Below are 27,866 nucleotides of genomic sequence, written 5' to 3'. Positions count from 1 at the left end.
TTGATTGAAGGATATGTAATATGTTTCGTTATTTAGATTTCATTAATCAAACTAGTTTAGATCACGTGTAATATATGCACGGTATTTATAAAATTTTACTTTTTAGAGTAGGCCGTATTATTTATGGATTTTAAATTGACAATTCACTTATTTTTTTATGTTTCTCATCACTTTATGTTGATTTGAGCAATAAATTTTAAAATTGTAAAAAGTCATGAAATGAGTATTTTAATGAAAGTTTTATTTTTACCGAGAAATTAATGATGTTATTTTTAGAATATTTTACTATTATTTTTTGTGCAACTTCTTATCATTAAAATTTATTTTTGGAGATAAATTTACGTAGAATGTGAAATAATATAGAATGTTTTAAATATTGATTTATTAAAAGATTGTGCCATTAATCACATATCATACCTAAAATATATGCTAAAAATACCACGCTTTATTTTTGAAAATATGGTTTAGGCTGGAAAAATGAGAGTTTCACCTATTCTTTTAATAACTATAGGAGATTAATACTTTTTCTAAAAAAAAAGAATTTTATTTGTTTTATTTAGGGTGAAATTTTGTTAGGCTGAGAGATTGGTTATTGGATGATGGACTAGTGCCTCGTGATGGAGGGGAGCTCGCACCCACTCACCGGAAAAATCATGGTGGATCGAAATGAACCAGAAACCGGAATTCTAAAAAAAATTGGATCCGGTAAGGTCAAATCCAATTTCCGATCCTGACTGAATAATAAACACCCCTTACCTACTACGTCATCAACAAGGTTAAGTTGGTAAAAGAATGTCATCACATAACCTTCTCTTACACTAGATCATTCTAATTGAATGTTTAATCTTTGATTAACTTGACCCAAACACCCCATAACTCATTTTTTTGGTTCAAATGAACGCACTATTTCGCGGGTCAGAATCGAACCCAACTCCATAATTAGAGTAAGAGAGCTTTTATCCCGTAATCTTCCTCATGATTATACATAGTTAAATGAACGGAAAATCTCATTTCAAAGAGCATATTCCATCTGAAGGCTTTCTAAATGGTCACATCTTTATGGTCACATAAAACCGGTCTGAAATAAGACTTACTCTTAAGAGTGGTTGAGTGGTCCATAATCGAGTCAGCAGCCTAGAATGACCGGCGCAGTGGTTGAGTGGTCCATGAGAGTTGAGACTTCTAGAGAGCCGAGACCATGACTATGTGGGGTTACCGAATCATCCATCATATCACAATACGTCACCGTTCCACTGTCCGCATATCCCGGGTCAGCGACCAAGCCCATTTCCCTTTATCACTTTCTTTATTTTCCCCAACCTCTCATGAAACACGAACAAATAAATACTCAATTTAAAATTCTCCATTTTCAGTCACCAACCTCACAAAGCGTCGGAAACCGTGCCAGCGCGGATAAAGTGAGAAAAAGAGACCGAGAGAGAAAAGCGTCGGAAAACAATGGCGTTGAATATCGACGATTTCCTTACGACATGTTCCGAGTCAGGCGACGCGGCGTACGGTGCGTTGCGTAACATCCTTGAGAAACTTGAAGATCCGAATACTCGTGTTGAAGCGCGCGTGTTCTTGACGCGACTACAGAAACATTTCGACGCTTCTAATGTTGATCCTGATCAATGTTTCGAGACTTATCATTTTCGTATTCATGATCTTCAATTGCAACATTCGCAAGGTATTTGATGAAGTTTTCGTGTTATTTCGCGCGTTTTATGTTGTTTTTGTTTATATTTTGATTTGTATGACACATGACGGAGATTTCAATACCACTACTTCCGTCTCAGTCAATAGTTATCTATGAAATTCCGCTCACAAGAAAAAAACGGAGCGGTAATTTAGTATGTGATGATTCTGGATTCTCTGTGATACTCTATTATTTACGATTCCGACGATTTGTTTTTCTTAATTATTCATTTCTGTACTTTATATGATATTTTATAGTTAGAGATGTATAGAATGTTCTACGCTCTTATTAATTAATTTTGTTGAATATAATTGTCGTCTAAACAGATTCCATGCTTTTTAATAATTGTTGTCAGTAATTTCGCGTAAATTTTTATATTGCTTGATTGTTTGAGCAGTCAATGTGTTTTAAGTGACTGCGTTACTCCGTAAACTCGGAAAATGTGGCTGATTGTGTGGCGATTGACGGTGAGTTGTTGCTCATGCTGGTTAAAGCAGCTCTAGCTGAGGATAGGATAGAGCGGTGCTGATTAAACTCAAAGTAATCGTTAGGCCATCGTAGTTTAAATGTTTTGCTTTTAGTTCTCAATAACTTTACAGGAAAATTTAGAAGTTAGAAAAATGAGCGAGACAGTTGCAATATTACATAGTGTTTAACACGATTCATTTGCGTAAGCTTAATCTATCGTACATGTACTCGCTCTCTCTTAAGTTAAGTGAAATAAATAACTCTCCAACTACATTCAACTGACTTTTTTTTATTAACCTATAGTTCTCGCAATTGTCAGTGATAATATTGTTTGTTTAACTGTTACTAGGGGAGCTCCTATGTCATGCTTCATGCTAATCACTTTTAAATACGTGTGGCTGAAGTGTTAGCTTTTGTGACTGCTTATTCTCCTACATGTCTCATCGTCTGAGAGGTTATATTTTTATTCTCAGGCTTTCCGCAGAGGAAAAAGTTGACGATGCTGGTGATTCCAAGCATTTTTATGCCAGAACATTGGTCGTTCACATTTTATGAAGGATTGAATAGGCATCCCGAATCTATGTATAAGGATAAGACAATTGCAGAGCTTGGTTGTGGTAATGGCTGGATAACCATTGCGATTGCTGAGAAATGGTCGCCTTCAAAGGTTTGTAATACATACGCCATGAACGCGTGGTATCCGCTTCGTTTTTGTTTGAAATTCTTGGTTTCCTAATCCTATAAATATCTCAATCATTTGCAAGCACTTCACAGCTTTCTCTGTTTTTTTGCGGAATGTTTATTCACATTATTTTGCAATAGCACAAAGATCTGCAATGTTACTGAGGTGCTTATTTTATAGGTTTACGGCCTTGATATAAACCCTAGAGCGGTGAAGATTTCATGGATTAACCTATACTTGAATGCTTTGGACGATGATGGACAACCAATTTATGATGGAGAGAAGAAAACTCTTCTTGACAGAGTGGAGTTTTATGAGTCAGACCTTCTTTCTTATTGTAAGGACAACAACATAATGCTTGAAAGAATTGTTGGCTGCATACCACAAGTAAGAAACAATGATTGCAGCTATTTAATCATGTTGTCATTCTACTTGTACCGAGGAATAAACTTGTCCGTCATACTGGTGTTGCTTGCAGATTCTCAACCCTAATCCAGATGCAATGACAAAGTTGATCACTGAAAATGCAAGCGAGGACTTCCTTCATTCTCTTAGTAACTATTGCGCACTTCAGGTCAGAGAATTTTGGCTATTATATATGCTCCCTTTATAATGATTTGCTAGGCAAGCTAAGACATATGCAGCTGTGATATTCATAGTTTGTAGGTTGAGTTGGAGATGATGTCCAAATTCCTGATGAATGTTTTTTATTACTGTTAATCTTTTTTTTTTTTTTTTTTTTTTTTTTTTTTTTTTTTTTATCAATGTTATCTGTGTACTTCTTTCTGTTTAATTATGTTATCTATGTTCCCTTTTTAATGATTTACAAGGCTAGCGAGGGCTTCCGTCATTCTCTTTGTATCCCTCCCCCCCCCCTTCTTCTCCATGGCTTATAAATAAACAGAAAAATTCTTCTCTAGTGTATGTGTGCGCGCGCACCCGTGCCTTCTTCGATTAACAACATTGCTCAGTGAGGGGATCACTGTTTGCGCGTCTGCGCTTTCTTTGATTAACAACATCATTGCTTAGTACGGGGAATCAAACTTTACCCCTTTGTTTTCAACGCAGAGAGTCTATTTCCATTTGGCCTATGATAAAAACTGCATGTAGAATATTATTGACCAATTACTACAATTAGTGCAAACAGTGTATGGAACCCATTTTTTTATATTCATGTTCAGTGCCAAAGAATAGTCTTTGGCTCCTTTTTCTGTTTTTAAATATGCAGATAAGTTTAATACTATTACAGTATGGTGCCACTTCTTAATATTCATTTCTTTTTAATATAAAAATAGGGTTTTGTTGAAGATCAGTTTGGTTTGGGTTTGATAGCAAGAGCAGTTGAAGAAGGAATTTCAGTAATTAAGCCTGCTGGGATTATGATTTTTAACATGGGAGGTCGTCCTGGACAAGCTGTTTGTAAGCGTTTATTTGAACGCCGTGGCTTCCATGTTAACAAAATATGGCAAACAAAGATTGTTCAGGCAAGTAACAGCATGGCTCATGTTTTTATAAATAACAGCACGACTCGTTGTTTACCAAACTTACCGAAACAAAAATTTGTCTTGAGCTATGTTTTACAGGCTGCCGATACAGATATATCAGCGTTAGTTGAGATTGAAAAGAACAGCCCACACCGTTTTGAGTTCTTCATGGGGCTTACAGGAGATCAACCTATTTGTGCTCGGACAGCATGGGCATATGGGAATGTTGGTGGTTGTATCTCTCACTCTATATCAGTTTATAGTTGTCAGCTTCGTCAGCCAACTCAGGTGAATGCCTTTCCTGCTGTGATTTTGTTTCCCATTTTGTAGTTTCTGCGTGATATTTGACTGTGAAAAAACTTCCATATCAATTTTTCTGATCATGTACCGACAGGTCAAGACAATTTTTGATTTTCTGAGAGATGGCTTTAAAGATATTAGCAATTCTTTGGACTTATTCTTTGAGGATGATGCGGTAGCTGATGAGAAAATTCCTTTCCTAGCTTATCTTGCGAGTGTCCTCCAGGAAAAGTCATTCCACCCGTTTGAACTACCAGCTGGGAGTAGACGTTTTCGAGATCTCATAGCAGGTTTTATGAAGACATACCATCACGTTCCTCTCACTTCGAAGGTAATTAATAAATGGCTTGATGCTTGGTGAATCTGTCACATTCTTTCACCTCTCTGTGCGAGTGTCTTTTTATTTTGACAGTACTATATACTTTTGTCTTAACAAGATTTAATTGCATGAAACTGAAGCTTGAGGGATTATTACTGGATCATCGGTGTATATCTCCCTATATTTGAAACTGAATCTTATTATGCTTTTTGGTTGCTATTTCGTGGAATTATAGTTCCAGATGCTTATACGTGTCCTTTCTCTTTTAAGAATGTAGTCATATTCCCTTCAAGGGCCACTGCTATTGAAAATGCTCTACGGTTGTTCTCACCCAAACTTGCCATTGTCGATGAGCATCTGACTAAGCACCTGCCCAGGAAGTGGATGACGTCTTTGGTAATAGAGGTATTATCTTGTTTCTTTTAATGCATGTTAAACTTATTTTTTTTTGTTTTTTTCGTCACATGTATATATTACATGTGTGCTATTTAGCCATTGGATTTTTGCCCTTGTACGGTTTAGCTAATTTATTTCCTAGGGTTTTCTTCATTTATTCGAGTGTGAGGTGGAGGGTGTACTTAGAAAGGTGGCCAGGTGGGTTTCAAACTGGAATATGTAGTCAAACCAAGAATGTCTTGTCCACTCTGTGCTGTCTAATTACTTCAGAGACCGTCTTTTTTTGTTTGTTTGAAAAAAGGGATGAGTTGGTGGCAAGGGTGCTTAAATCTCAGATTGTTATCGCGATGATGTGCCTTAGATGCATGTTTGTATGATTTAACTTCTAAGGTAATTAACATAAAGTGATAACCTGTTTGTTTCTGTTTTCCAGAACACAGATACGTGCGAGATTCCAGAGGATGTAGTTACTGTTATTGAGGCACCCTGTCAGTCAGATCTAATGGTTGAGCTGATTAAAAAGCTGAAGCCTCAGGTGGTGGTTACTGGTTTAGCTAGTTTTGAGGCCGTAACCAGTGCTGCCTTTGAGACTCTACTGGAAGTTACGAGGGAAATTGGTTCTCGTCTTTTCTTGGACATTTCTGACCACTTTGAATTATCAAGCTTGCCTAGCTCTATTGGAGTACTTAAATATCTTGCAGGAAATTCCCTTCCATCTCATGCTGCCATTATATGCGGTCTACTAAAGAATCAGGTATCTGCTGCTTTCCTTACAGGCTGACAGGTTTTATACAAATGTTGCAGATTTCAATTCATAAAATAATGTTAATGTTGATACTTTCATTGGACGGTGTCTATTTCTTACGGGGTTGAAGACCTGATAGTAATTGGCTTTTTTGGAATATGATTCTATAAAGTAAAATGTCTCACTGAACTCCCTCTAATTTTTGTATCATAAAGTAGCATAGTTTTGGTGTATTTTATGACACAATTTTCAGCACAAGGGATATGGAAACAACCTTTTTTTTTTTTTTTTTTTCTTGTGCTTAACATAAGGTAAGGCTAAGTACACTCTACTCCCTTACCCCGCCATAGAGGGGAGCCACTGAGGCACAAGGGTACTGTTGTTATTGATAGTCACATCCAAAATATTTTCAATGGATGCTTACTATCTGAATAATGTTAATTTTGCCAGGTCTATAAGGATCTTGAAGTAGCCTTCATGGTTTCAGAAGATGAAACCATTTTTCAGGCTCTTGCTAGAACTGTGGAACTTCTTGAAGGAAATACTGCATTGATTAGTCAAAACTATTATGGCTGTCTTTTCAATGAGCTCCTTTCCTTTCAGCTAACTGATCGGCATCCACTAGTGACGGTATGCAAATTATAATTCTCGTATTTATCTCAGCAGAGTAAGAATTGATTTACCTCTTTGCTTTTCTAACCAAAGACACTTATGTCTTATGTAGTTATGTGTATATGAGTCACTAACTGTTACAGGCAATACGGATCTGTATGCTTCTCGTCTTCCTTTTTTGCCTCATAACCAAACTATGATTTATGTTCAGAATGTATTTGTTTAAGGTTATGCTCCTAAGTCCTAAACAAACACTTTTCACAGAGTGTTCTGAGGTTGGGTAATAATAACCATCACTGTCAGTTGATTAAACAAAGAAAAAGTAAAAAGATGGACTGATGGAGGCAACTGGAGTTTTTTTTTTGTAAAGAACAAAATATTGTGAAGTACTACTAATAAAGAATGATGATGAGAAAATGAAGCAACAGGATGGGAAATCAATGAAACCGAAAAATAGAGGAGAAATAGTGTGCAAAGAAAAAAGAATGAAAAGAAATTCAGTGAGATGAATAAACAAACCTGCGCACATCATCTGCATAGACTCTCCTTACATATCTGCATAAATGCTATTATGAGTTATGACTGATAAAAAAGCATTAGTTTTATTAGCTGTACGCTGGAGAATTTTCTTGCAGGATCACTGTTTGAGATATCTTATTATTGTGATTTTGATGCATTTCTTACAGAGACAATGTCAAAAGAAAGAATCCACTAATATGATTGGGTTCGCAAGCTCTGCTATATCAGTGTTCAATGAGGCAGAGTTGTCAATAAGTGAAGCAGACAGCCAGTCTTCACTGATTCACATGGACATTGATCAGAGCTTTTTGCCATTGCCTTCACCTGTAAAAGCTGCTATTTTTGAAAGTTTCGCTAGACAGAATCTTTCGGAAGCTGAGACTGATGCTACAAGCAGCATAAGGCAATTCATCACGACCAGATATGGTTTCCCTACAAATAACAACACGGAATTCTTGTATTCTGACTATTCTTTAGGTCTTTTTAACAAGCTACTTCTTAGCTGTATTCAAGAAGGTGGCTCATTTTGCTTCCCTGCTGGCTGTAATGGGAATTTTATTGCTGCTGCCAAGTTCATGAAGGCGAACATCGTGAACATCCCTTCAACTGCCGAGGCAGGCTTTAAATTAACTGATGATGCACTCATCACAGTGCTGGAGTCTGTTGAGAAGCCCTGGGTGTATATTTCAGGCCCTACAAGTAACCCAACTGGCGCGGTTTATAGCAACAAGGAGATGGAGAATATATTAGCCATTTGTGCCAAATATGGAGCAAGAGTCTTGATTGACACATCTTTCTCAGGGTTAGAGTATGACACTGCCAACGAAAATGCCTGGAATTTGGGACCCGTTTTAGCAAATCTCTATTCCTCGGCAAGCTCGAGATTTTGTGTTTCTTTGCTTGGTGGTCTATCTTTGGGGATGCTTACTGGTGGGCTGACATTTGGTTTCCTGGTTGTGGATCAGTCTCTTTTTGCTCAGACCCCTAATGGTTTTGCTGGTCTTAGCCCACCTCACATTACTACACGATATGCAATGAAGAAATTGTTGGCTCAAGCTGAGCAAGAAGGCAGTGATATATCCAAATCTATTGCAGAACATAAAGGAATATTGAAAAACAGATCTCTGCGCTTAAGGGAGGTAATTACAATTAAAACTTTCTTTGTTATATCTTTGCTACTTTTCTTTTGTAATATCTGTTTGCAACTTTTATGATCCATGTGATTTGAATTTATCTCTGGTAGACTATTGCTATAAACCTCTCGGAATTGTTGCGCAATCTATGTTTTCTGCATGTTACTCCCTCACTCTCATTTATATTTTCACTATTTGACTTTCGTGATCAAACGATATCGACTTTGACTAACATTTTCTCATCGTTTTCTACAGCTACAGATTTATATAAATGAGTAAATGGGTAAAAGTGATTTGAATCTTTATTGTCTCTCTATTATATATGGAGAAATAGAAATAAATGGTCAAAATCGAAATTGGCTTTCCCCAAAAGAAAATTGTCTGCCCTTGTAAGTTAGAACTATGAAAAGGTAAACATGATTATGCATCACACGAATGTACTGATGTCCTGAGTCCCTTACATATCCTAAAGCTTCCTGGAAATCCGAATAACATCCAATCTTTTTAAGATCATATATCTCGAGGCTATGTTCATTTTTAACCTTGACAGTTTAACTAAACCATGGCTTTTGTTTGCATTATTATAATCTAACCGAAAGCTATCTATTAACAATGCCTTCTGTGTCCTCTTTACAGACACTGGAGAAATGTGGGTGGGAAGTACTTCCATCCCATGGTGGGGTTTCAATGGTAGCAACTCCATCTGGATATCTCGGAAAACGTGTAAAACTCGAAGGTGCTGCTCCTCAAGAAATCGAGGTATCAAATTCTACAATTCGAGAAACCATGTTGAAGGCAACTGGATTATGCCTCAACAGTGATTCTTGGACTGGAATTCCTGGTTATTGTCGCTTCACCATTGCTTTACAAGATGATGAATTTGAGCAGGCATTGGATCGTATTACAAAGTTAAAGGAGGTCATCAATTAAAGAACGGTAGGATAGAATATGCCTCGTTTTTTTTTTCTTACTGGCAATAATGCTCTTTTTTCCACGACTTAGGTGTCGGGTAATATACTTTGAGGAAGTGCTTGACTGATTACAAGCTGACTTCGTGATATGGGAATATGTGAAGTTCCTTGTGTTGGGATACTGGGTGAAACTCTTAAGATGCGATTTCGGCTTTGTTTTGGGTGCAAAGTCTGCAATTTTTTTTTTTGGTACGTAAGAGGGGCTAAGCCCCGAAAAAGTCTGCAATTGGAGATAGGCAAGCTGGGGCCATTATTTACCTCATGTAAACCCTTTTCACGAGCTAAGTGCTTAATACAATTTGCTTATTTGCTTGGCTATATCAAAAATTGATCTTTCGATGTGTCAGCATTTTTTTTTTTCGTTTCCTTACTCTAGATTATAGAATAACATGTTCTACAATAATTGGATTCGAGGTTAGCAAGCGAGTTGGGCACCGGCAGGTGATCTTGGAATCAAAATCAATCAATCAATCAATCTACTTGTTTTCACCTCTTTTCAGTTTTCACCTCTTTTCAGTTTTCAAGAAGGGAAAAAAGGAGTGCTTTTAGCTTAACAAAGTCATTAATTGAATTGAGGTTTAGCAATATCTAAATCTAAATAAGTAAAAATAAAATGGCTCATTATTTGGCTCACGTGATGTCCATACACTACTCGACTTGGGATTTGTTCTCTATTCTTTTGGGTTGAAATCGTTTGATCTAAATTGATTTTAATGAACTTGAGTTGCATGCCTACATTGAAGTGAAATGAATTAAGTCCGGAAGGACAAAGACTTATAGCAAGTAGAATAACAAATGGTTTTAATCGAGTCGTGTTGGGTAAGTTCAGGTTTGTCATAATCCGGGTTAGTTCGAGTCGATTACGTTATTTTGTGTATCAAGTCTGTCTCGAGTATGTTGTTTCAAGTCAATCAAGTGTCATTTTTAGGTATATGTGGGTTCGATGTCATGCGGATAAACTAGGTTTAATATTTAATTCTTTATTTTAATAAGTAAATGATACCAAGTCACTAAATCTTCAAATAAATTAGGGATATTCTCTCGTGTACCCCCGAACTTTTTCGTTTACTATGGTGTACCCCTTGTTTTTCGCAAAAAAACTTTGACCGACAATAATTCTCTATTACGAGTTTAGAAAACGGTAATTTTTTTCCCAAACCAATTATCTCGTCAAGGCCTTCAATTTGAAAAAAAAAAAATCACCGCGTTTTGAACTCTTAGCCGGTAGTTATGGTTGGTCAAACATTTTTTAACGAATAAACTTTGACCGACCATAATTCCCGACTACGAGTTGAGACGTCGGTGAATTTTTTTTCAAACGGAAGACCTCTTAAAGACGGTCAATTTGGAAAAAAAAAGTTTTATCGTATTCTGAACTTGTAGCCAAGAGTTATTGACGGTCAAAGTTTTTTTGCATGAAAAAAGGGGTATATCATAGAAAATAAAAAAGTTGAGGGGTACACGAGAGAATATCCCAATAAATTATTTTAAGTCATTTAGGTTTAATTCGAGTTTTCTAGGATCGGTTCAGGTTGGTAAGATAAAAAAATATCAAAAGAAGGTCGGTGAGTGCCAATATTGTATCCACAAATTCTCATTATAGACGGACAATATCCGTCTATACGTATAGACGGATACCACTTCCACTCACAAAATACCCATTTGCCATAAAGTGGGAAGCACATGGGGGTGCCCCACCTTGTCCCCTTTACCCATTTTATTAGAGGTCTTTACCCGTCTGTTCGCCCCACCCGTCTATACCAAGTAGACCTCTCAAAACTTGACCCGACCCGTAAACCCGACCCGACCCGTTTTCTTAGGGTTACAAACCCGGTTTTCTCGACCCGCGACCCGTTTGACCCGAACCCGAAATGACCCGTTATTTTAGGGTCGAGACCCGACCCGAGCGGGTCGACCCGTTGGGTCAAGGGAAAATCATGAATTTTATTAAAAATATTATTATTTATATATTATATTTGAAAATATATTTAAAAAATTATTTTTTTATTATTTAAAATTAAAAATTCAACTAAAAAGTCAATTTTATATAACTTTTATAATATTTAATAATAAAATAATTATTAAAAAACTTTATTTTAATAATTATATCAATATAATTATTGTATATGATGAATATGACTAATATAATAATTTAAAATATATTTAATTTTTAAAAAAATATTTTTTAAATTAAAAAAATCGTTTAAAAAAGACGTTAAAAATTATTTCTTGATCCGTATTCTGACCCTAACCCGACCCGTGACCCGTATGACCCGACCCGTATCTGACCCGACCCGTATTCTGACCCGACCCGAGACCCGACCCGCCCGACCCGTTTGACAGGTCTAATACCAAGACCTACTGTATTGTATCCTCCTCGATCCTCTCTTCCCTAAATCACCTTCAAATTAACCCGGAACCCTGAAACTCAATATTCACTACTCACTATTCACCACTCCTCTGAGTTCAAAAATGGCTGAAGTTGAACCCATGGAATCCGACTCACTACCCGAACAAACCCCCGTTGCACCCCAACCCGACGACGATGCCAAACCCGATACCGCTTCCGACTCGGACTCGGACTCGGACTCGGACTCGGACACAGAAGCTGAACAAGCATCGCAGCTCCAAACCCTAGAATCTGAACTCTCTCGTAATCCCGTCAACTACGATGCTCATCTTCAGGTACATTCATTTATTCATCCCACTATCATATATTACTACTATTATTCTAGCAATTCTACGGTCTTACTATAGAATTCGTAATAATGTCGTATTCATTTGTTGTTGTTTTTGTTGTTGATAGTATATACAATTGTTGAGGAAAATGGGGGAAATCGACAAGTTGCGTCAAGCTAGGGAAGCTATGAGCTTGATTTTCCCGTTGACGCCGCAAATGTGGCAGGATTGGGCTAAAGATGAGCTTACTATGTCCTCACGGTTTGTTTTTCTCCATCTCTTTTTATATACAGCTTGTAGAGTTACTAGTTTGTTTATACAATTACTCGAGTTTATGACTTGGTCGTAGATGGAAAATGTCTTAATCTAGTGGTTTAGATGGAGGTATTGTGGACAGTAGGTAACAATTTCGAATTCCCCCAAATGTATGTATTGCACTTGTTCCTCCTATTCAAAGCCACCGATAATGTCTTAGTCTAGTGGTTTAGACGTTAGGTATTGTGGATTTGTCGACAATAGGTAATTGGTTTGAATCCCCCCACCATTGTTTTATGTATTGCACTTGTCCCTTGTATTACATCAAAGAAATGTCATTAAGTCGAAGTCATTTATGAACTAAGTTATATAACATGAAATATGCCTCTTATATAGGTTCAACGATCATGAATGAGTTTTTGTCCTGTTTATAGATTTGCAACTTTTTTTCAGGGATCTTTAAAATGTTTAGTTATTTTAGATGTCGCTAGCGCGGGAAAATAATCACATCTCTTGTCAGTTCAAGGATAAATTTATGAAACTCAGCTTAGGGTTGATAGGAAAGAACGATTAGACATGCCGGTCAGGTGGCCTCTTTGTGAGGTTATCTTAATTTCGAGCCTTGCTCAGGAGAAATTGTTGGGTCGGAGTTGTTCCAGATTGTCACATGAGTTTTTAATTGCAGGATAGGCTTATTACTTTAGAATATTTAGGCAGATTGGACCTAGTTGTATACAGGCTTGCTAGGTAGCTCTTTTTCGTAGTATTTGTCTATTTTAGTTTAGTTTGGCCGACATGGCCGTTAGAGAGGGACCAGGGTGCTAGTTTCTGTACTAAAATATCTTCAATGGTAAATGTATTTCTGTACATTGTCTTATACCTTTGTTCTATAGAGAAACAAGTCAACCTTTGGTAGTAAAGGAAAAACAAATTAATGTTAAATAGACCTCATTTGGAGCTTTCTTTCTGCTTATTTCATGAATTCGGCATCAAACATTCTTGCGTTTACTTACCCGTTAGGCTCTTGTCTCCTTATTTATGGAATATATATTTGTGTTGTTGATCCTCTTGTATTTATTTTTATGCTCATTCGGTTTTGAAATTTAAGCTGATTGTCGGCCATGTTTTACAGAAGCGAGGCAGTTCTTGGAATCGAAAAGCTGTATGAACGTGGAGTATCTGATTATTTGGTGAGCTATTTCCTCATTTATTTCAACTGAATAAGTTCTGGCATGTGTAACATGTACTTATGTTGATGGCTATGCATATACTTAACGGCATTTACATGCATTAGAGAATTTTTAACCCACAGTAGCCTTTATATACTTACAATTTAACGTTCAAGCATTTCAGTTTTGCAATAAAATGAAATGTGTAGATTTTTTCTGCCAGCAAAATGCGTATTAGGAATACCATTACACATATTTTTCTATTTTTTTGCATGTCATTAGTGAATATACTATATTAATCAATAAGGTGCAAAAAAAAAAAGAAAAAACAAGTATTTATATTTCTAATACGCCTTTGTATTCCTAGTATAGAAAGAAGTTATGTGTTTTCTAATACACCTTTTAGAGAACAAGAGGGAGTATTGAGTTATGTGCTTTCTTCTTCAAATTATGATGTTGGTGATATCCTAAATGTTGAATAAATTTATTATTATATTTCAGAAGCGTTCTAGGACATGGCAAGTGCTGGTGCACCAAGGCTAGCATTCTTCTTGTGCATTAGAATATGCATTCTTTGATTTTGTTTGGGTATGGGTAGCGTTTTTTAGCTTCTTTTGTTAGCGAAAGCATGGAGTGCTTTTGTTACCTGGGTTGGTGGTAGTTTAGTACTTGTGCTCAGAAGGATGATGATGTCCAGCTTGAAATTCATGTTAGCAATACTCCTATCATAAGGGGAAGAATGGGTCTTGTTTAAGATCATCTTAAACTTGCAACATAGTCATTATAGCTATCATTAAATGAACCACATGGCATGAAAAAGTCGTCTTAAAGTCAGGACAGCCTCAAAGTAAATTTGTACAAGGGTAAGGAGTAAGGACAATTCACAAGTATTCAGGTGATGAAACTGGCACTGCAAGGCCTCCTCTTTTGGTGTAAACAGGGAGTTGAGTGTCTTGAGGAATTTAGTGAGTCAGATTGGTCCAGTTAGGCAATGAAACTGATTGGCGACACTTGGAAGAGAAAGCTTTTTCGGAGGATAAAGGCCTCTTGTTGGAAAACCTTTGTTGGGCCTATGAGCTTGATTCTGAAAATTTTGGTTTGAATGTTGTTGTAAGTTTGTTTGATGATGATGATCTCAGATGACCATAATAAAGCATTGGGGGCATAAGCTGTCCAGAATAAGGAGGATACAGGGCATAAGTGTCTTGAGGAATTTAGTGAGTCAGATTGGTCCAGTTAGGCAATGAAACTGATTGGCGACACTTGGAAGAGAAAGCTTTTTCGGAGGATAAAGGCCTCTTGTTGGAAAACCTTTGTTGGGCCTATGAGCTTGATTCTGAAAATTTTGGTTTGAATGTTGTTGTAAGTTTGTTTGATGATGATGATCTCAGATGACCATAATAAAGCATTGGGGGCATAAGCTGTCCAGAATAAGGAGGATACAGGGGGAGACGATAGCACTCCGACATTCCCTGGAGACTATGGGTTTTAAGAGGATATATTTTTACCCACTACAAAGACACAAACTGGAGACCCTCTTGATGTAGCTACTCTTAAGGATAAAGCCATTAAGGAGTTGATAAGTAGTGTTTGCGATGATAACAATGATAGAAAGGCCTTAAAACCCTTAGCAACATAATTTCAAATACTTACTAAAAAAGAAATGGGCTGACACTTGACAGGAGTTAAGCAACTTGAAAACAACTGTTCAAACTAATAGAAAGGCCTTAAAACCTTTCTTATCAGTCTTGTTAGCTTTTTCTGTATGTAGGTTGTGTGGAGGACTTCTCTTTCGTATACGTCATTAGTTTCTTTGATTGGAAAAAATCGTCTTATATGTTTTCCTGTTTTGAGTGGAATTATAGTTTTTGAAGTATAGTAGTACACAAATTTCATAGATGTGCTGAATCAATTTCGTTGACTTTGCCTTTATTTCGCAGTCTGTTCCTCTTTGGTGCGATTACTTGGATTTTGTCCAAGAACATGAGCCGTCAATCCGTGATTGTACTGCTGCTGGAATTTCAAAAGCCAGGGACTTGTTTGAACGTGCTCTTACAGCTGGTGGTTTACATTTTTCCGGAGGTAGTAAGATTTGGGAAGCCTATAAGGACTTTGAGCAAGCCGTCTGCCTTACACTTGCCGATTCTGATATTGAGGTACTTTTGTTTGATGCCTGTTTGGTCAAAACGGACGTTTCTGCCGATGTTTACCTTTATGACTTATGAATATACTTATCACACTTAATAATGCAAGGTGATAATGCATATTCTGTGGCATTGTTTAAAAGATCCCTTCCCCCTCTTACACACAAAGTGATAACATCAGTCAACAAGAGCATTGTTTCCACTGCCCAGTGTTAACCCATGGTATTAAATACTCGGTTTTAGACTTGATCTCTCGATCTTAATTGATGCACCCTTGATACCGCAGCAAGTTGCGCTGCAGTAATCTCTAGAACTTTAATAAATCTGCAATGTGTTTCGCCCCTAATTTGATTCAATGGCTCATTAGCTCTCGTGTCCACCTTCTTGCTCCTAAGAGTAGTTTGTTGTCCTGACGTTGACCTTTTCTAGGAACTTTCCGCGTTCTGATTATTCTTCTCCAATACCTAATGGCATTCACCCTGCTATGCTAATTTCATCCATCCTACCCTCTTGGACATTGAAAATATTGTCATTGAACTAGTGAGCGCTCTCCATTTCCCATTTATCATCCCTTATATGAAAGGAGAAAGATTAGACAGCTTTCACATTTTTCTTACCTGCCTCTGGTAGTCTGGTAAACCAAGATCCACTTTCTTCATTAACCATTTCAAAGAGAGGAGAGTTTCTGGTATGTCTAAAATGTGTATAATATAAGGGAAAATGTCCAACCTGCACAAATAGAATCTGTGTAGGAACTATATATTTATTTTATTTTTCACGTGCAGTAGACCCTTTAGTTAGAGTGCGTCAGGTTAAGCATTCTTTTTGGAGGACTTTGTTCTTTCAAATGTTGTGTTGTCCTCGTTCTAATTAAATACTTTCTTAAAAAATCAGTCAATCGAATCATAGTTCATGCCCCTCCTTTAACTTGAATTCACTACACTTTCTATTGGACCAAAGTTATAGGAATGAAGAATATGTGAGAGAAGAATGGGCCCACAGTTATGTGGGAGTGTATTAGTGGGTTTTTTTAACTAGTAAAAAGTGAGAGTATAGTGATTAGTGAATTAATTTGAATGTCCCATGATGGAAAATTAGTGAATGCGGAGGAATTGAGAGAGTAGTATATATGATAATAGTTGAAAGTTTATTGATTCTAATGGACGAGGCAGAGCATCTCTCAATAGGTTGCAGACTCTGGCTTAGTGTTACCTCCGATGTTCTTTAGACTGTTTGATTTAATTTTGCGCTAGTTAAACACAAATTAATGCCATTTTCAATTCCCCTCACATATTTTGAAAAATGTAGAGAATGAATAGAGTTTAATTTTGAAAGTATGATCCTGGAGACCTGGATAGGTAAAATTTTTGTATATTTTTCTTCGAAATTGCTGCTTCGAGAATTTGTTTCCGTCAAGTTATTTTAATATGTTGCTCCCATTTACCAGGGAAAAGAGAAGCAGATCCAGCGTATTCGTAGTTTATATCAAAGACAGTTATCGGTTCCTTTAGCTGATTTAAAATCTACTCTCAGTGCTTACAAAATTTGGGAGGTAGAGCAAGGCAGTGATCTTGATGTGAACTCTGACGACCTGAATGGTATATCTCCTCATGTTGCTTCTGTTTATAAGAAGGCATTGGAAATGTATTCGGCTCGTATTGATCTGGAAGAACAAATATCGAAGGCGGATGTGCCCGATGCAGAAAGGCTTCCATTGTTCAAGGTATGTGCATATTGTTTCGGTTATGTTTGCTTGCAAAGGGCATGAGTGTCATTCCGGTTGTGCTTAAATATTCAAGTATAAATTAAGTAACCGGTTTCTCTTTTTACCTTACATTTATTAGATTAGCTGGTGAAGGGTTACTCATATCCCCTAAATCAAACAAATAGAACAACAAACCAAACACGTAGTTATGGTAAGTCGAGTATCTATTCACAGGGAATGGGAGATGTCTAGAGTCGGTTGCTAGTTGTTAAGTGTACGCTAGTTTATTTCGGGTTTTTGAGTTTTAGTTGAGTTAGCAATAATTTAAACTACTATCAGCTAAAAACAAATAAATTAGAAACACGAAACAAGTAAATGCAATAACAACAATTAGTGAAAACGATAGCAGAGAAACTAACGGATTTCGGGTTCACTTGCTTAGTACCTATGAACCATCTTAAACTTCAGCAATCCAGCCTTTTTTCATTCTTCTCTCCCATGTAGAGTACATATTTTACTTTTCGAGGATGTACCCAACTTACTCCAAAGAGAGACAATGATGGATTCTACAAAGACGTAACCCATGAGCAAGAGAAAAGAAGATGATCAATTTCTTTCTTATGAATAGGGATATCCATTTAGTGGAATAATGGTGGTAATAGTCTCATTTGAATTATAATGTCTTACTATATGAATGAGGGATATCCATCTGGTTTCTCTTTGAGGCTTGAGCAATCCTCTTCTTTATACTAAGAAAATAAGGATTCTTAAAGTTTTCCCTCCAAAATGAGTTTTCTTAAATATGGCTATTGCCTTTTTATAATTAGAATATCATCTTATAATGAAACTTGATATTTCCGTTAAACTCTAAATTATACTCGTAATCTTTTAATTAAAATAAAAAAATGGTATGAAAATATAAATTAAAAATTGCTAATTTTTTTTTCAGTGATATTATTATTTATTACAAAATGACTTGACGCATACTAACTTTGTATAAAACAAAACTGTAAAGTGATATTATTAGCTTCATAAAAAAAACATTAAAAAAATTTGAGAAAATTTATAATTTTTTTTTCCTCATATCAAAATACAATGGGGTGAAACATGAAAATTAATGAGATGTCAATTTAAAATCTGTAAGTAATACATTAAAAATAAAAACTTTATAAATATCGTGCATGCATTGCGCGGGATCTAAAATAGTTCTTTATTACCTGCCTACAAAAGAATTTTCAATTGTGCGTGGATCGCTGAATCTTCCTGATTGTCTATTTTTGTGCTATTTCAGTATCTTCAACTTCCTTTACCTTATTAATCGCATCTCTTGTGGGTCTTTCATTGTAAAATGACGATAGATTTATGTTGCTACAGAAATATCTGAAATTTGAAGAGTCTGCTGGGGACCCTGCACGTGTTCAAATCTTATATGAAAGGGCTATTGCTGAGTATCCTATTGCCGGTGATCTTTGGCTTGATTATACCCGATATTTGGATAAAACGCTCAAGGTGCTTTCATGATCTGCACCAAGTTACTTCTCTTGCATAGTGTAGTCGGTGATTTATTTGACTTTCTATTTCAGGTGGGAGATGTTTTAAGAAATGTTATAAGTAGGGCTACAAGAAATTGTCCATGGGTGGGGGAACTATGGGTGAAGTATTTGCTTTGCTTGGAGCGAGCTCGAGCTCCTGAGGAAGAAGTTTCTGTGGTATGAAATGCTCACACATTTTACTTTTAATTTTTTAATTTTTTTTGTAATCTGTCTTTATTAAGAAGCTATCTAGCATTGCACATGAGAATGTAAATAGGTCATCTGGTTTTCAGGAGCCAATTCATAAGCTAGAATGTTGCTTACTTTTGCCAAGTATTTTACATATTTATGATACGTAAAGCAAATACTATAGCTGTCTAACACTACTTGATACAAATAGCGGAAGCTTAATGAACTTGTGTGACAATGTAACAGAAAATAACGAAACACAAAAGGGGATATTTGCTCGGATTAGACCTATAATCCGAACAATGGTGAATTATAGTCAAGACCTATTGACTATAACCCGTGTTAAAGCTTGAAAATGCGTCAAACTATAACAATGTCGGAACGAAAACTCGTCGATCCTGTGCTCACAGTTGTAATCGTGAAAACTGACTTTTTCTTATTCAAAATCTGATTGAAATTAACAAAAGTAAACTCCCTATAAATAACTATAGTCTTCTTAACCAACAAGACTTCTCTATCAACTAAAAGATACGAGTAACTAATAAGGTAACTAAAAGATAACTAAAATTCTAAAATCAATAAGATTTAATAACTAATAAAGTCTAATCTTATTTCTAGTTTTATTTTGTATCACTACTCTAACATTAATTACTTGTACTATACATGCTCCATAACAATCTTTTAACAATTTTACAAGAGTGTTTACCGAACTGCAATGTATGTACTCAGCGTGGATAGAGTCATTGCTTACTAAGAGCTGTCCTATGAACAGATATGTATTTGGCCTATAGCCCTATACGGATTTTGTCTACCTCTTATGTGAAGCAGCTTGTGTTTGTGTTTAATAGATATCGGCAACATGGTTGCAGGGGTTGAATGTTGCTTCTTAAAGTGAATTACCTACTCTCCATGGCTAGGAGCCTTTGGAATTGGATAGAATGTACGGCCTCCATTCCAAACTAATTGTCTCTGTAAGGTTATGAATTAGTAGTACCTGTAGAAGTATAAAAATAGCCTGCCTTCAACTGTGTTCACTGTCAAGACTTCCCTGGCATCACTATCTACCCTATTTTCCCACCCACAATTGATTATAGGTGAATTCAGTAAACTAGTAAGTAAAAGTTGTATTGGAACAAAGAGTTTGAAATGAGAAGCATGTTTGTTCTGAGGGTTTAAGTGATATAGTTTACCTAACAGAAATAGTAGCCCAGTCCTCACTGCCCTTTTTTTGTTTATCAAATTACCATTTCAAATTATGAGAGGGTTGGGTATTGTTTACTTGGACTTGTAACCATGCTGGATACACGTATTTAAGCCCGAGTATCATTGTTGAAACCCATAAAGTAGTCAATATGTCACTAGCGTAGTCATATTTAGCTTAAAGAATAAGAGGATGATACATACTTCGTAATCGAGACAGGAAACACGGTATATTAGGGCAAGGCTAGCAATTAGCACATATGTGCGAAACGATAACCTTGTGAGCCCAGCTGCTCAGTTGTTAAAAGTTCATCAAATAATCATCCTAGTGATATGTCTGTAACTCATTTACAAGTTTGCTGAAAGCTTTACGCTACCTGCTCTTCAATAAATGACTCCGGGCGCTTGAGTTGCTCAACCGCCCCTTCATGGTGGATTGGTGGGTTGCTGGAGGAGCCCAATGATGAAGATTGGTTAGTTATATTGGTTGCAGCCTGCAGGAGCACGTGTAAGTAAAGACTGACGGATGAGTGGGTGGGGGTGGGGTAATTGTAGACATTGAGAACTATAAAGTACAAGGGAAATGCAGGCTGCATGAATGTCAGTTATGCTTGGTAGAATAGCCTTTATTTTCGCTGGTCATTTTATTTGTGCTTGGTGTAAGCAGTATTAAAAATACCCCGTTGACAAATATTCCTGTCTTTTCTAATATGGGTTACATGTTAGCCTCATTGAATATGTTCCTCTGCTCTAGGTATTTGAGAAGGCTCTCCAATGCACGTTCTCGAGCTATGAGGAGGTATCTTCTATGCAGTTCGTTAAATTAATTCACCATGACGTAACTTGACGAGGCTAACTCCCACATCACTATTTTTGTGTTCTAATATTTTTGCAGTACCTGGATATATTTCTTACTCGCATAGATGGCCTGAGAAGAAGGATGTCTGTGGCTGATCAGATGCAGGTGTTGGACTATGCTTTAATAAGAGATACATTTCAGGTTAGGCGAGGTCTTTCAACTTCAATTTTCTTATCCGGATCTTGCTTCGTATGAAGAGCTAGCGACCTAGTGAATTTAATGGGAACAAGAGTAGCATTTTTTGTCAATTCAGAATTGTTCTAATAATTAATTTAGACTACACAACAAAATCTTAGATAGAAGTCCCATAATTAAGAGGTGAATGAAAGGAGATGGCGGGCTTCGGTTGTAGATGTATCGATTTGTTAGATTAGATTGGGATGCTCATCGATGGAAAGTAAATTAATTGAATGGAGTATTTTCGTCATGGGATCGAAGGTTTAATAGGTACTTAAGCAGCTTTACATTGGATGGGGCTTTCACCACCTTGCACCACCATACATATAATATTCTCCCTAAACATGACTGCCTTCTTGCCAATGAGTTCTGGATTCTCTCTATGTGGCTCACCAGTTCTTGCCATTCTTCTCCTAGCTTCATTTGTTTTTTCAATCTATCTATGCCGTGTATACCCGCCCCACTGGCTCTCAACTGCAGCTGTTGATTGACATTGCTTTTTACTGTGCCCAGCGTGCATCAGATTATTTATCTCCACAATTAAAAGGAACAGAAGCTTTATTGCGGTTGCATGCATACTGGTCCCGTTTAGAGCTGATTCTGGCAAATGACATAATTGCTGCACGTGGAGTGTGGGATAACTTACTGAAGCTCAGGTATGTCAAGTGTTCATCAGATTATTCTGTGTGTTATTGCCTTTCATATCGTTTCTCTGTGTAAGGTTTTGAATAATATTTTTTTTTGGTGTAGTGGCACTATGCTCGAGGCTTGGCAAGGCTATATAAACATGGAGATTGAAAAAGGAAATTTAAATGAAGCTAGGTCGATTTATCGAAGATGCTACACAAAGAAATTTCCTGGTTCAGGTTCAGAGGTATATTAACCTCTTTCTGACTCAAGAATTCCCATATTGATCTCTTAGGGTTTTATAGTCTAGGCCTCTGGGGGATGGTCCATCCTTGGAACAATTTGTGCTTTTGACAGAAATGGTTAGTATGTGAGCTGTAATATGATGAAAGGTTTAGGGAGAGCTTTTCCATGATAACTTCATATCTGTTGATGACTTGATTCTTGCCTCTGCCGTTACTCGTTAGACACTTAGACATCACCAGGCTTGCCGTATTAGTGCTATGTTCTTTGGTTCTGCGTAGTGTTTTTTTTTTCCCGAGTCTTTGTCTATTGGTTACTCTGTGTAACCATAAAACTTACCTGGGTGAGGCCTTTGATGTGCAGAAGCAGAACTCCACGTCCTTTTGTTTTTGATAGACTTAGGCCTGTACCACTTCAGATCATCGCTTTGTACCACATAAGTTCTTTTGGTACTACAGCATATGATGTGGCTCCTAGTTATTTGTTTCCGATTATTGCTAAAAGCAGATTTGATGCGATGATCTCCGTAGTATGTTAACAAGTATATTGCATCTTTTAGGATGAGACGTGGTTTAGAAGTGTACCTTGTTTTTATTCTTATACATCTTATCCCTCTCTAAAACAAAATATTCTTTTTAATGTCGCTCGTGTCCATGAGTTAAGTGCGCCGCGCCTTCACCTCGTGCCTTGCCGCCACAGGCCCTAGCCGCGTCAACGCCTTGCACCTTTTTAAACGAAGGGATGAGAATAACATGAGATGCTACCTTTTTTTTAGTTTTGGACTTCAGCTGAGCTCTAATTAATCTTTAGCTTCTGGATTTACCTGCCATTTCTCCCTTTTTTGGAGCTCGTCAGACTATCATTGCCCCCCTTTTCTGGGTCTTTATATTCCTTCTCATCCTTATATCCTTTTTGGGTAGGATGCACTTTGGCTGATTATCTGTTTTACTTCGTGTGTAATATGTTTAATTAGCAATATGCCAACTAATTTTTGTTCGTCTTCATTCTACTGGTGATAGGATGTTTCTACGTCTTTGTTATGATTTTGTTTCAAATTGTACAATTCACACATAGCAAATTATATGGCTTCTCTACTTCGCTAATTAATGTGTTGTAGGACATCTGCCAATTGTGGTTGCGATTTGAGAGGGAATTTGGCACTCTGGAAGATTATGATACAGCTGTGATGAAGGTAGGCCCTCCAGTACCCAGTGATGCAAGTACTTGCTGTATATTTTAACTTGAGGCGTTTGTTTTCCATAGAGATTCTAATCCCTTTCATCTGCACGGCATTTCACATTTACTTGGGGAATGTACTTTAGTGTTATATAGTTATTGATAACCGATGAAAGTGCATTTTGTTTATGATATGTAAACCCTGCTAATGTTGCTGTGGTCTTCCATTTATCGTTTCTAGCTAACCATTACTACCTCTGTCTCAATAGATTCTTTACATTTGTTTTTTGACACTATTCACAACTCAATAGAATCTTTAATATTCTTGACAATCTATAAGAGAAAATATAAGCATGTGGGATCTTGTTTGATTCGCCTTTGTGAATACTTCAAGAATATCAAATTTTTATAATTTTTATCAATGCTAAATGAAATATATTGATGGTGTAAATTGCGCCTCGGCAAATGTGAAAAAGCAAACGTAAAGAATCTGTTGAGACGGAGGGAGTATAACTTTCTCAAGCTTTTTTCCTTTTATTTTTTTCAAAAATGTTCAGGTCTTATGGCCAAGGGAAGAAAATCCAATGGTGATATCTATGTTTTATTTTTCTGAAGACAGATTAGAAATCTAATTGCCAGATTAAGCAGATAACAATGTTGTGCCTGGAATGACTTATTAAGGACACAAACTAATCAATGACTATAAAAGAGTATGGAGTCTGAAACAAGAGTACAAGCTGTAAAGGAAATGGGGATCGTACTACATTTATTGTTCTGACCAACAAGAGTACTAAAATCCCTTTCTCCTCCAATAACAAGAACTACAATATGAAACAAGAGTACAATTGTATTGCTTCACAATTAAACAAAATTTCCGTCATCTGTTAATGAAATGCATAGTTTACTAGATTTATTGTCTGTTTTAAAGAATTTGACAATATTCTCATGATGCTACCATACCTTGTCAGGTTTCACCACGCTTGGAAGAACTGGCTTTGTTCAGATTGAAACAAGAGTCCAAAACTGCTGCTACCTCGGAAGCAAAAGAACATCCCTCCAAAAATGTTTCTCGTGAAAAACGAAAATTACCGTCAAATATGTCTGAGGATCAGACACCTTCAAAACGCCGAAAAGACGTGAGTGATTCTGCCACAAAAGTGACTAAGAAAGATCAGGGAAAAGAGACAAATGTTGACAAAATGGAAGTGGAAGTGACTGCAGAAAGAGCTGCTAAACAAGAGAATAGCAATGATCCTTCAGGAAAACAACCAAAGTTCGTGAAACCACGATTCACAGATCAATGCACTGCATTCATATCAAACCTGAGCTTCAATGTAAGAGGAGCTCATACCTGTCTCTGTTTCTTTTGTATATGCTCCAACTTTTCTACCATTGTTAAGCTTTTATTTATGATTCACTTCTGTACTCGATCCTCCTGTTTTTTTTTTTCCCTGGCTGTTAAAGCTTCTACGTTTGTGCAGGCAACTTATGACCAACTTCAGAAATTCTTTAGTGATACCGGTGGAGTCCAATCTATAAGAATATTAAAAGACAAGTACACTGGTAAATCAAGGGTAATTATCCTCTTTTGTATATTTTATTACAGTATTTTATTTCATCGCATGATCATGTGGGTTTTGGAACAATCATTCCGTTACCTTGCGAAGCTGTAGTTTTAATTGAACAAATCTGATCTTATATATCAAATCTGTTGAAGGGGCTGGCGTATGTGGATTTCTCTGATGATGCGCACCTTAATGCTGCTTTAGCGAAAAACAGAAAGATGTTTATGAATAAAAGGATCAGCATTGCCCGGTCAGATCCAGGTAAAAGCAAAAAGAATTCCGATGGACATCAAAATGCCAGCATTACCAGGTCAGATCAAGGCAAAAGCAAAAAGAATTTCGGCGGACATCAAAATGCTGATAAAGAGGGTATGTACTGATGCTATTTGGTTTGTTGTTGCTTATGCGTGGTATGTTAATCCCCTCCTGAATCTGCCCAATTTGGCAAACAGTAAAACTCACTCACAAAATTGTCCTCTCTAAACAAATGGCTATTTGAACGGCAAATTCATCTTTTGTATTCTGCTGATATGTTGTTTCTCCACATTTCTTTTTCGCATGCTATTTGAAACAAAGTCCCTGGTTTACCCATAAGCTGATCATGTTTATGTCAATTTTGAAGTTTGTGAGGGTGTAGAAGTCTTATACGATCATGTTTATGGTTCATTTTTCTTTTGGGTTTGAACTTTGAACTACATCAAATGAGACAGTGGTCAATGGCGGGTAATGCTAGTGAGAGCTCAAAAATGCTTGTTAAAAATTATCTCGCCCTGAACATCTTATTCATTGATTTTTCTTTGATCATGTTTTCTTCCTCTTCATCGCTTTCCTCTCAAATTATTGTACGACTTTGGTTTTGATGCTTCTGTTATCTTTTTTATTTTTATCAGGTTCCAGTGATCAAGCAAAACTCAAAGCCGAAGATTCTTCCCAGGCAACCGATCTGTCTGCAGACCAGTCATCCTCCAGGAAGGAAAGTGGTGAAGATGCAATCCAACTCAAAGGGAAGACCACGTTTGCAGTTCCACGCAATGTTCTGACGGCAGCCAAAAAACAAAAAGCTTCTCAAGCAGAGGATGAAACCCCAAAATCTAATTCTGAATTCCGGGAGATGTTTCTGAAGAAATAGGAAATACAAACTTAGTTTGTGAGCTTACTGTACAGGTAGGTTTTGTCACTAGTTTACTACAAATTAATCCACTCAGAAAAAAATCTTCTTTCGAGTCTGCAGAAATCATTTGATGCTGGAGTACAAGGTCTTTTTTTGGACCATGTTAATCAAAACAAACTGTGGCAAAAATGTAATCGGTTTAGCTGCATTATTGTAGCTTTTGCTATTCCCCTGAAGACGTTAAATGTTTATCGGCTGTCAGCCACGGCACATTTTTCTGCTGTGGTCAACATCTCTCCTATCATATTTCAAAAGGAAAAATGTTGACGATTCGGAGACAACTTTACGGTTACCAAGACTGGAAGGAACCATTAACGTGCATGTCAAACATAAGAATCAGACTTCAAATTAGAGTTGTTCATAAGTTGTCTCGTCCATTGAACCCAGCCCATCCCATCTGCTAAAAAAACGGGACAAGACATTTTAAGGAAAATACAATGGCCCATCCCACTAACCCGTCCTGAACCCGCTAACCTGCTTGTCCGTGGGCCAAAAATTAAACGTGAGTCCGGCCCATGTCTAGTCCATATCAATTAAGTTTTTATCTTCTCATTTATCAAAATTCAAAGCAATTAAACTTGTGCAAATGAAAATGAATCGAAATTTAAATGGTTAACCTAATTGATATTATTGTCATTTGTATCGAAATTTAAATGAAAATGTATGTGCGGACATACAAGGAAAGATCGGTTAAGGAATGAGGTGATTAGGAAAAAGGTAAAAGTGGCGCCAATAGAGGACAAGATGATGGAAAACCGACTAAGATGGTTTGGCCATGTGAGAAGGAGACCTATGGACCTTGGCCAGAGTTAGGAGGTGGAGACTTGGAGAATGCAGAAAAAAGGTCCCTAGAGGCGAGAGGAAGACCGAGAGGCAGGACATGGTTGAGAGTGATAGAAAGCACGATATGAGAGTTAGGGGGGCTTGAGAGAGTATGGTGACGGAGAGGGCACAATGGAGGGAAAGGATACATGTGGATTTTTAGTATTTGATGTTTTTTGACAGATTTAGTGTTTTTTATTTAATTTAAAGAAATTAATTTATTTATTTTTCTCCCCTTTATTACACTTTTTCACCAACCACTTTCTTATAGATTTTACCTGGTTCATTCCGGATCCTTAACTCTATTTCGGTTTTTAAAAATCGTTTTAATCTTTTCTCTCGATTTAAATTTTAAGTTTTTTTATAAAAGAAAGACGGAATTCGATTTTAAAACCCCTAAGTTCACCTTGACTTTCCATTACATTTTCGTTCCTCCTTTTTGTTTTTCATCTTCCCTTTTTTTATTTGCATTTTGAGGCGTGCGTTCACCCATAGACGGTTCGAAAAGATGATTCATGTCAGCCGACCCCAAATCATTTTGGGATTAAGGCTCTGTTGTTGTTGTTGTTGTTGTTGTATTACAGTGATCGTGGAATCCGTGACACTACGGATGATATGATTCATCATAGTCAAGTCGCTTAGGAAGTTATGTTATGCTGTTTTAGAGTAAACTCCGTCCAGTTTAACTTCAAATCTCACAAATATACCCATAAAATTTTGCAAGTCTCAATATACCGGGTCTCATATTACCTTCATCTCAGCTGATTCTTTACGCAAATCCCATCTCTAAGTTTAAATTAAAATGTATAAATATATGACTAAGTTTAAAATTAAAATCGGATAATTCACGCGGTACCCTTAAAGTTTGCCATTTTGCACGAAATACCCAAATTTTTGTTCCGTAAATCTTAAAGAGGTCATAACTAGTGTTTACGTGTTCCAAAAGTGACGAATTTTTTTTCCAAATCGCTTATCTTTTCGAGAGCTACAATTTGAAAAAAAAATGGTGCATTTGGATTCCGCTA

The 27,866-nt window shown here is 36.8% G+C and overlaps 2 protein-coding genes across 3 annotated transcripts; both read left to right on the top strand.

Annotated features, from left to right (window-relative positions):
- Positions 1–1,266: 1,266 nt before the first annotated feature.
- Positions 1,267–9,671, top strand: LOC141599082 (methionine S-methyltransferase). 2 transcript variants are annotated; one of them, XR_012523711.1, is made up of 13 exons: positions 1,294–1,690; positions 2,641–2,834; positions 3,030–3,236; positions 3,328–3,423; positions 4,145–4,333; positions 4,433–4,621; positions 4,728–4,964; positions 5,223–5,357; positions 5,782–6,102; positions 6,544–6,723; positions 7,392–8,363; positions 8,994–9,517; positions 9,565–9,671. XR_012523711.1 is itself a non-coding variant. In XM_074418983.1 (12 exons), exons 1-12 carry the CDS (start codon positions 1,459–1,461, stop codon positions 9,285–9,287), a joined length of 3,246 nt encoding a protein of 1,081 aa, XP_074275084.1. In that variant the 5' UTR covers positions 1,267–1,458; the 3' UTR covers positions 9,288–9,671. The 2 variants fall into 2 exon arrangements, 1 of the variants encoding a protein (XP_074275084.1); XM_074418983.1 differs by having other exon boundaries at positions 1,267–1,690; positions 8,994–9,671.
- Positions 9,672–11,692: 2,021 nt separating this feature from the next.
- Positions 11,693–26,192, top strand: LOC141599081 (uncharacterized). Its single transcript, XM_074418982.1, has 16 exons — positions 11,693–12,013; positions 12,135–12,268; positions 13,395–13,452; positions 15,372–15,587; positions 17,023–17,298; positions 18,655–18,789; positions 18,864–18,989; positions 20,956–21,000; positions 21,097–21,201; positions 21,751–21,893; positions 21,988–22,111; positions 23,225–23,299; positions 24,252–24,617; positions 24,765–24,857; positions 25,001–25,217; positions 25,739–26,192. The coding sequence occupies exons 1-16, from the start codon at positions 11,801–11,803 to the stop codon at positions 25,975–25,977; spliced, it is 2,565 nt and encodes an 854-aa protein (XP_074275083.1). The 5' UTR covers positions 11,693–11,800; the 3' UTR covers positions 25,978–26,192.
- The last annotated feature ends 1,674 nt before the right edge of the window (positions 26,193–27,866 follow it).

Source organism: Silene latifolia, chromosome 9 (assembly GCF_048544455.1).
Source record: "Silene latifolia isolate original U9 population chromosome 9, ASM4854445v1, whole genome shotgun sequence".
Classification (NCBI taxonomy): domain Eukaryota; kingdom Viridiplantae; phylum Streptophyta; class Magnoliopsida; order Caryophyllales; family Caryophyllaceae; genus Silene; species Silene latifolia.
Note: the sequence above shows the minus strand (reverse complement) of the source record. Positions and strands in the feature narration are given on the sequence as shown.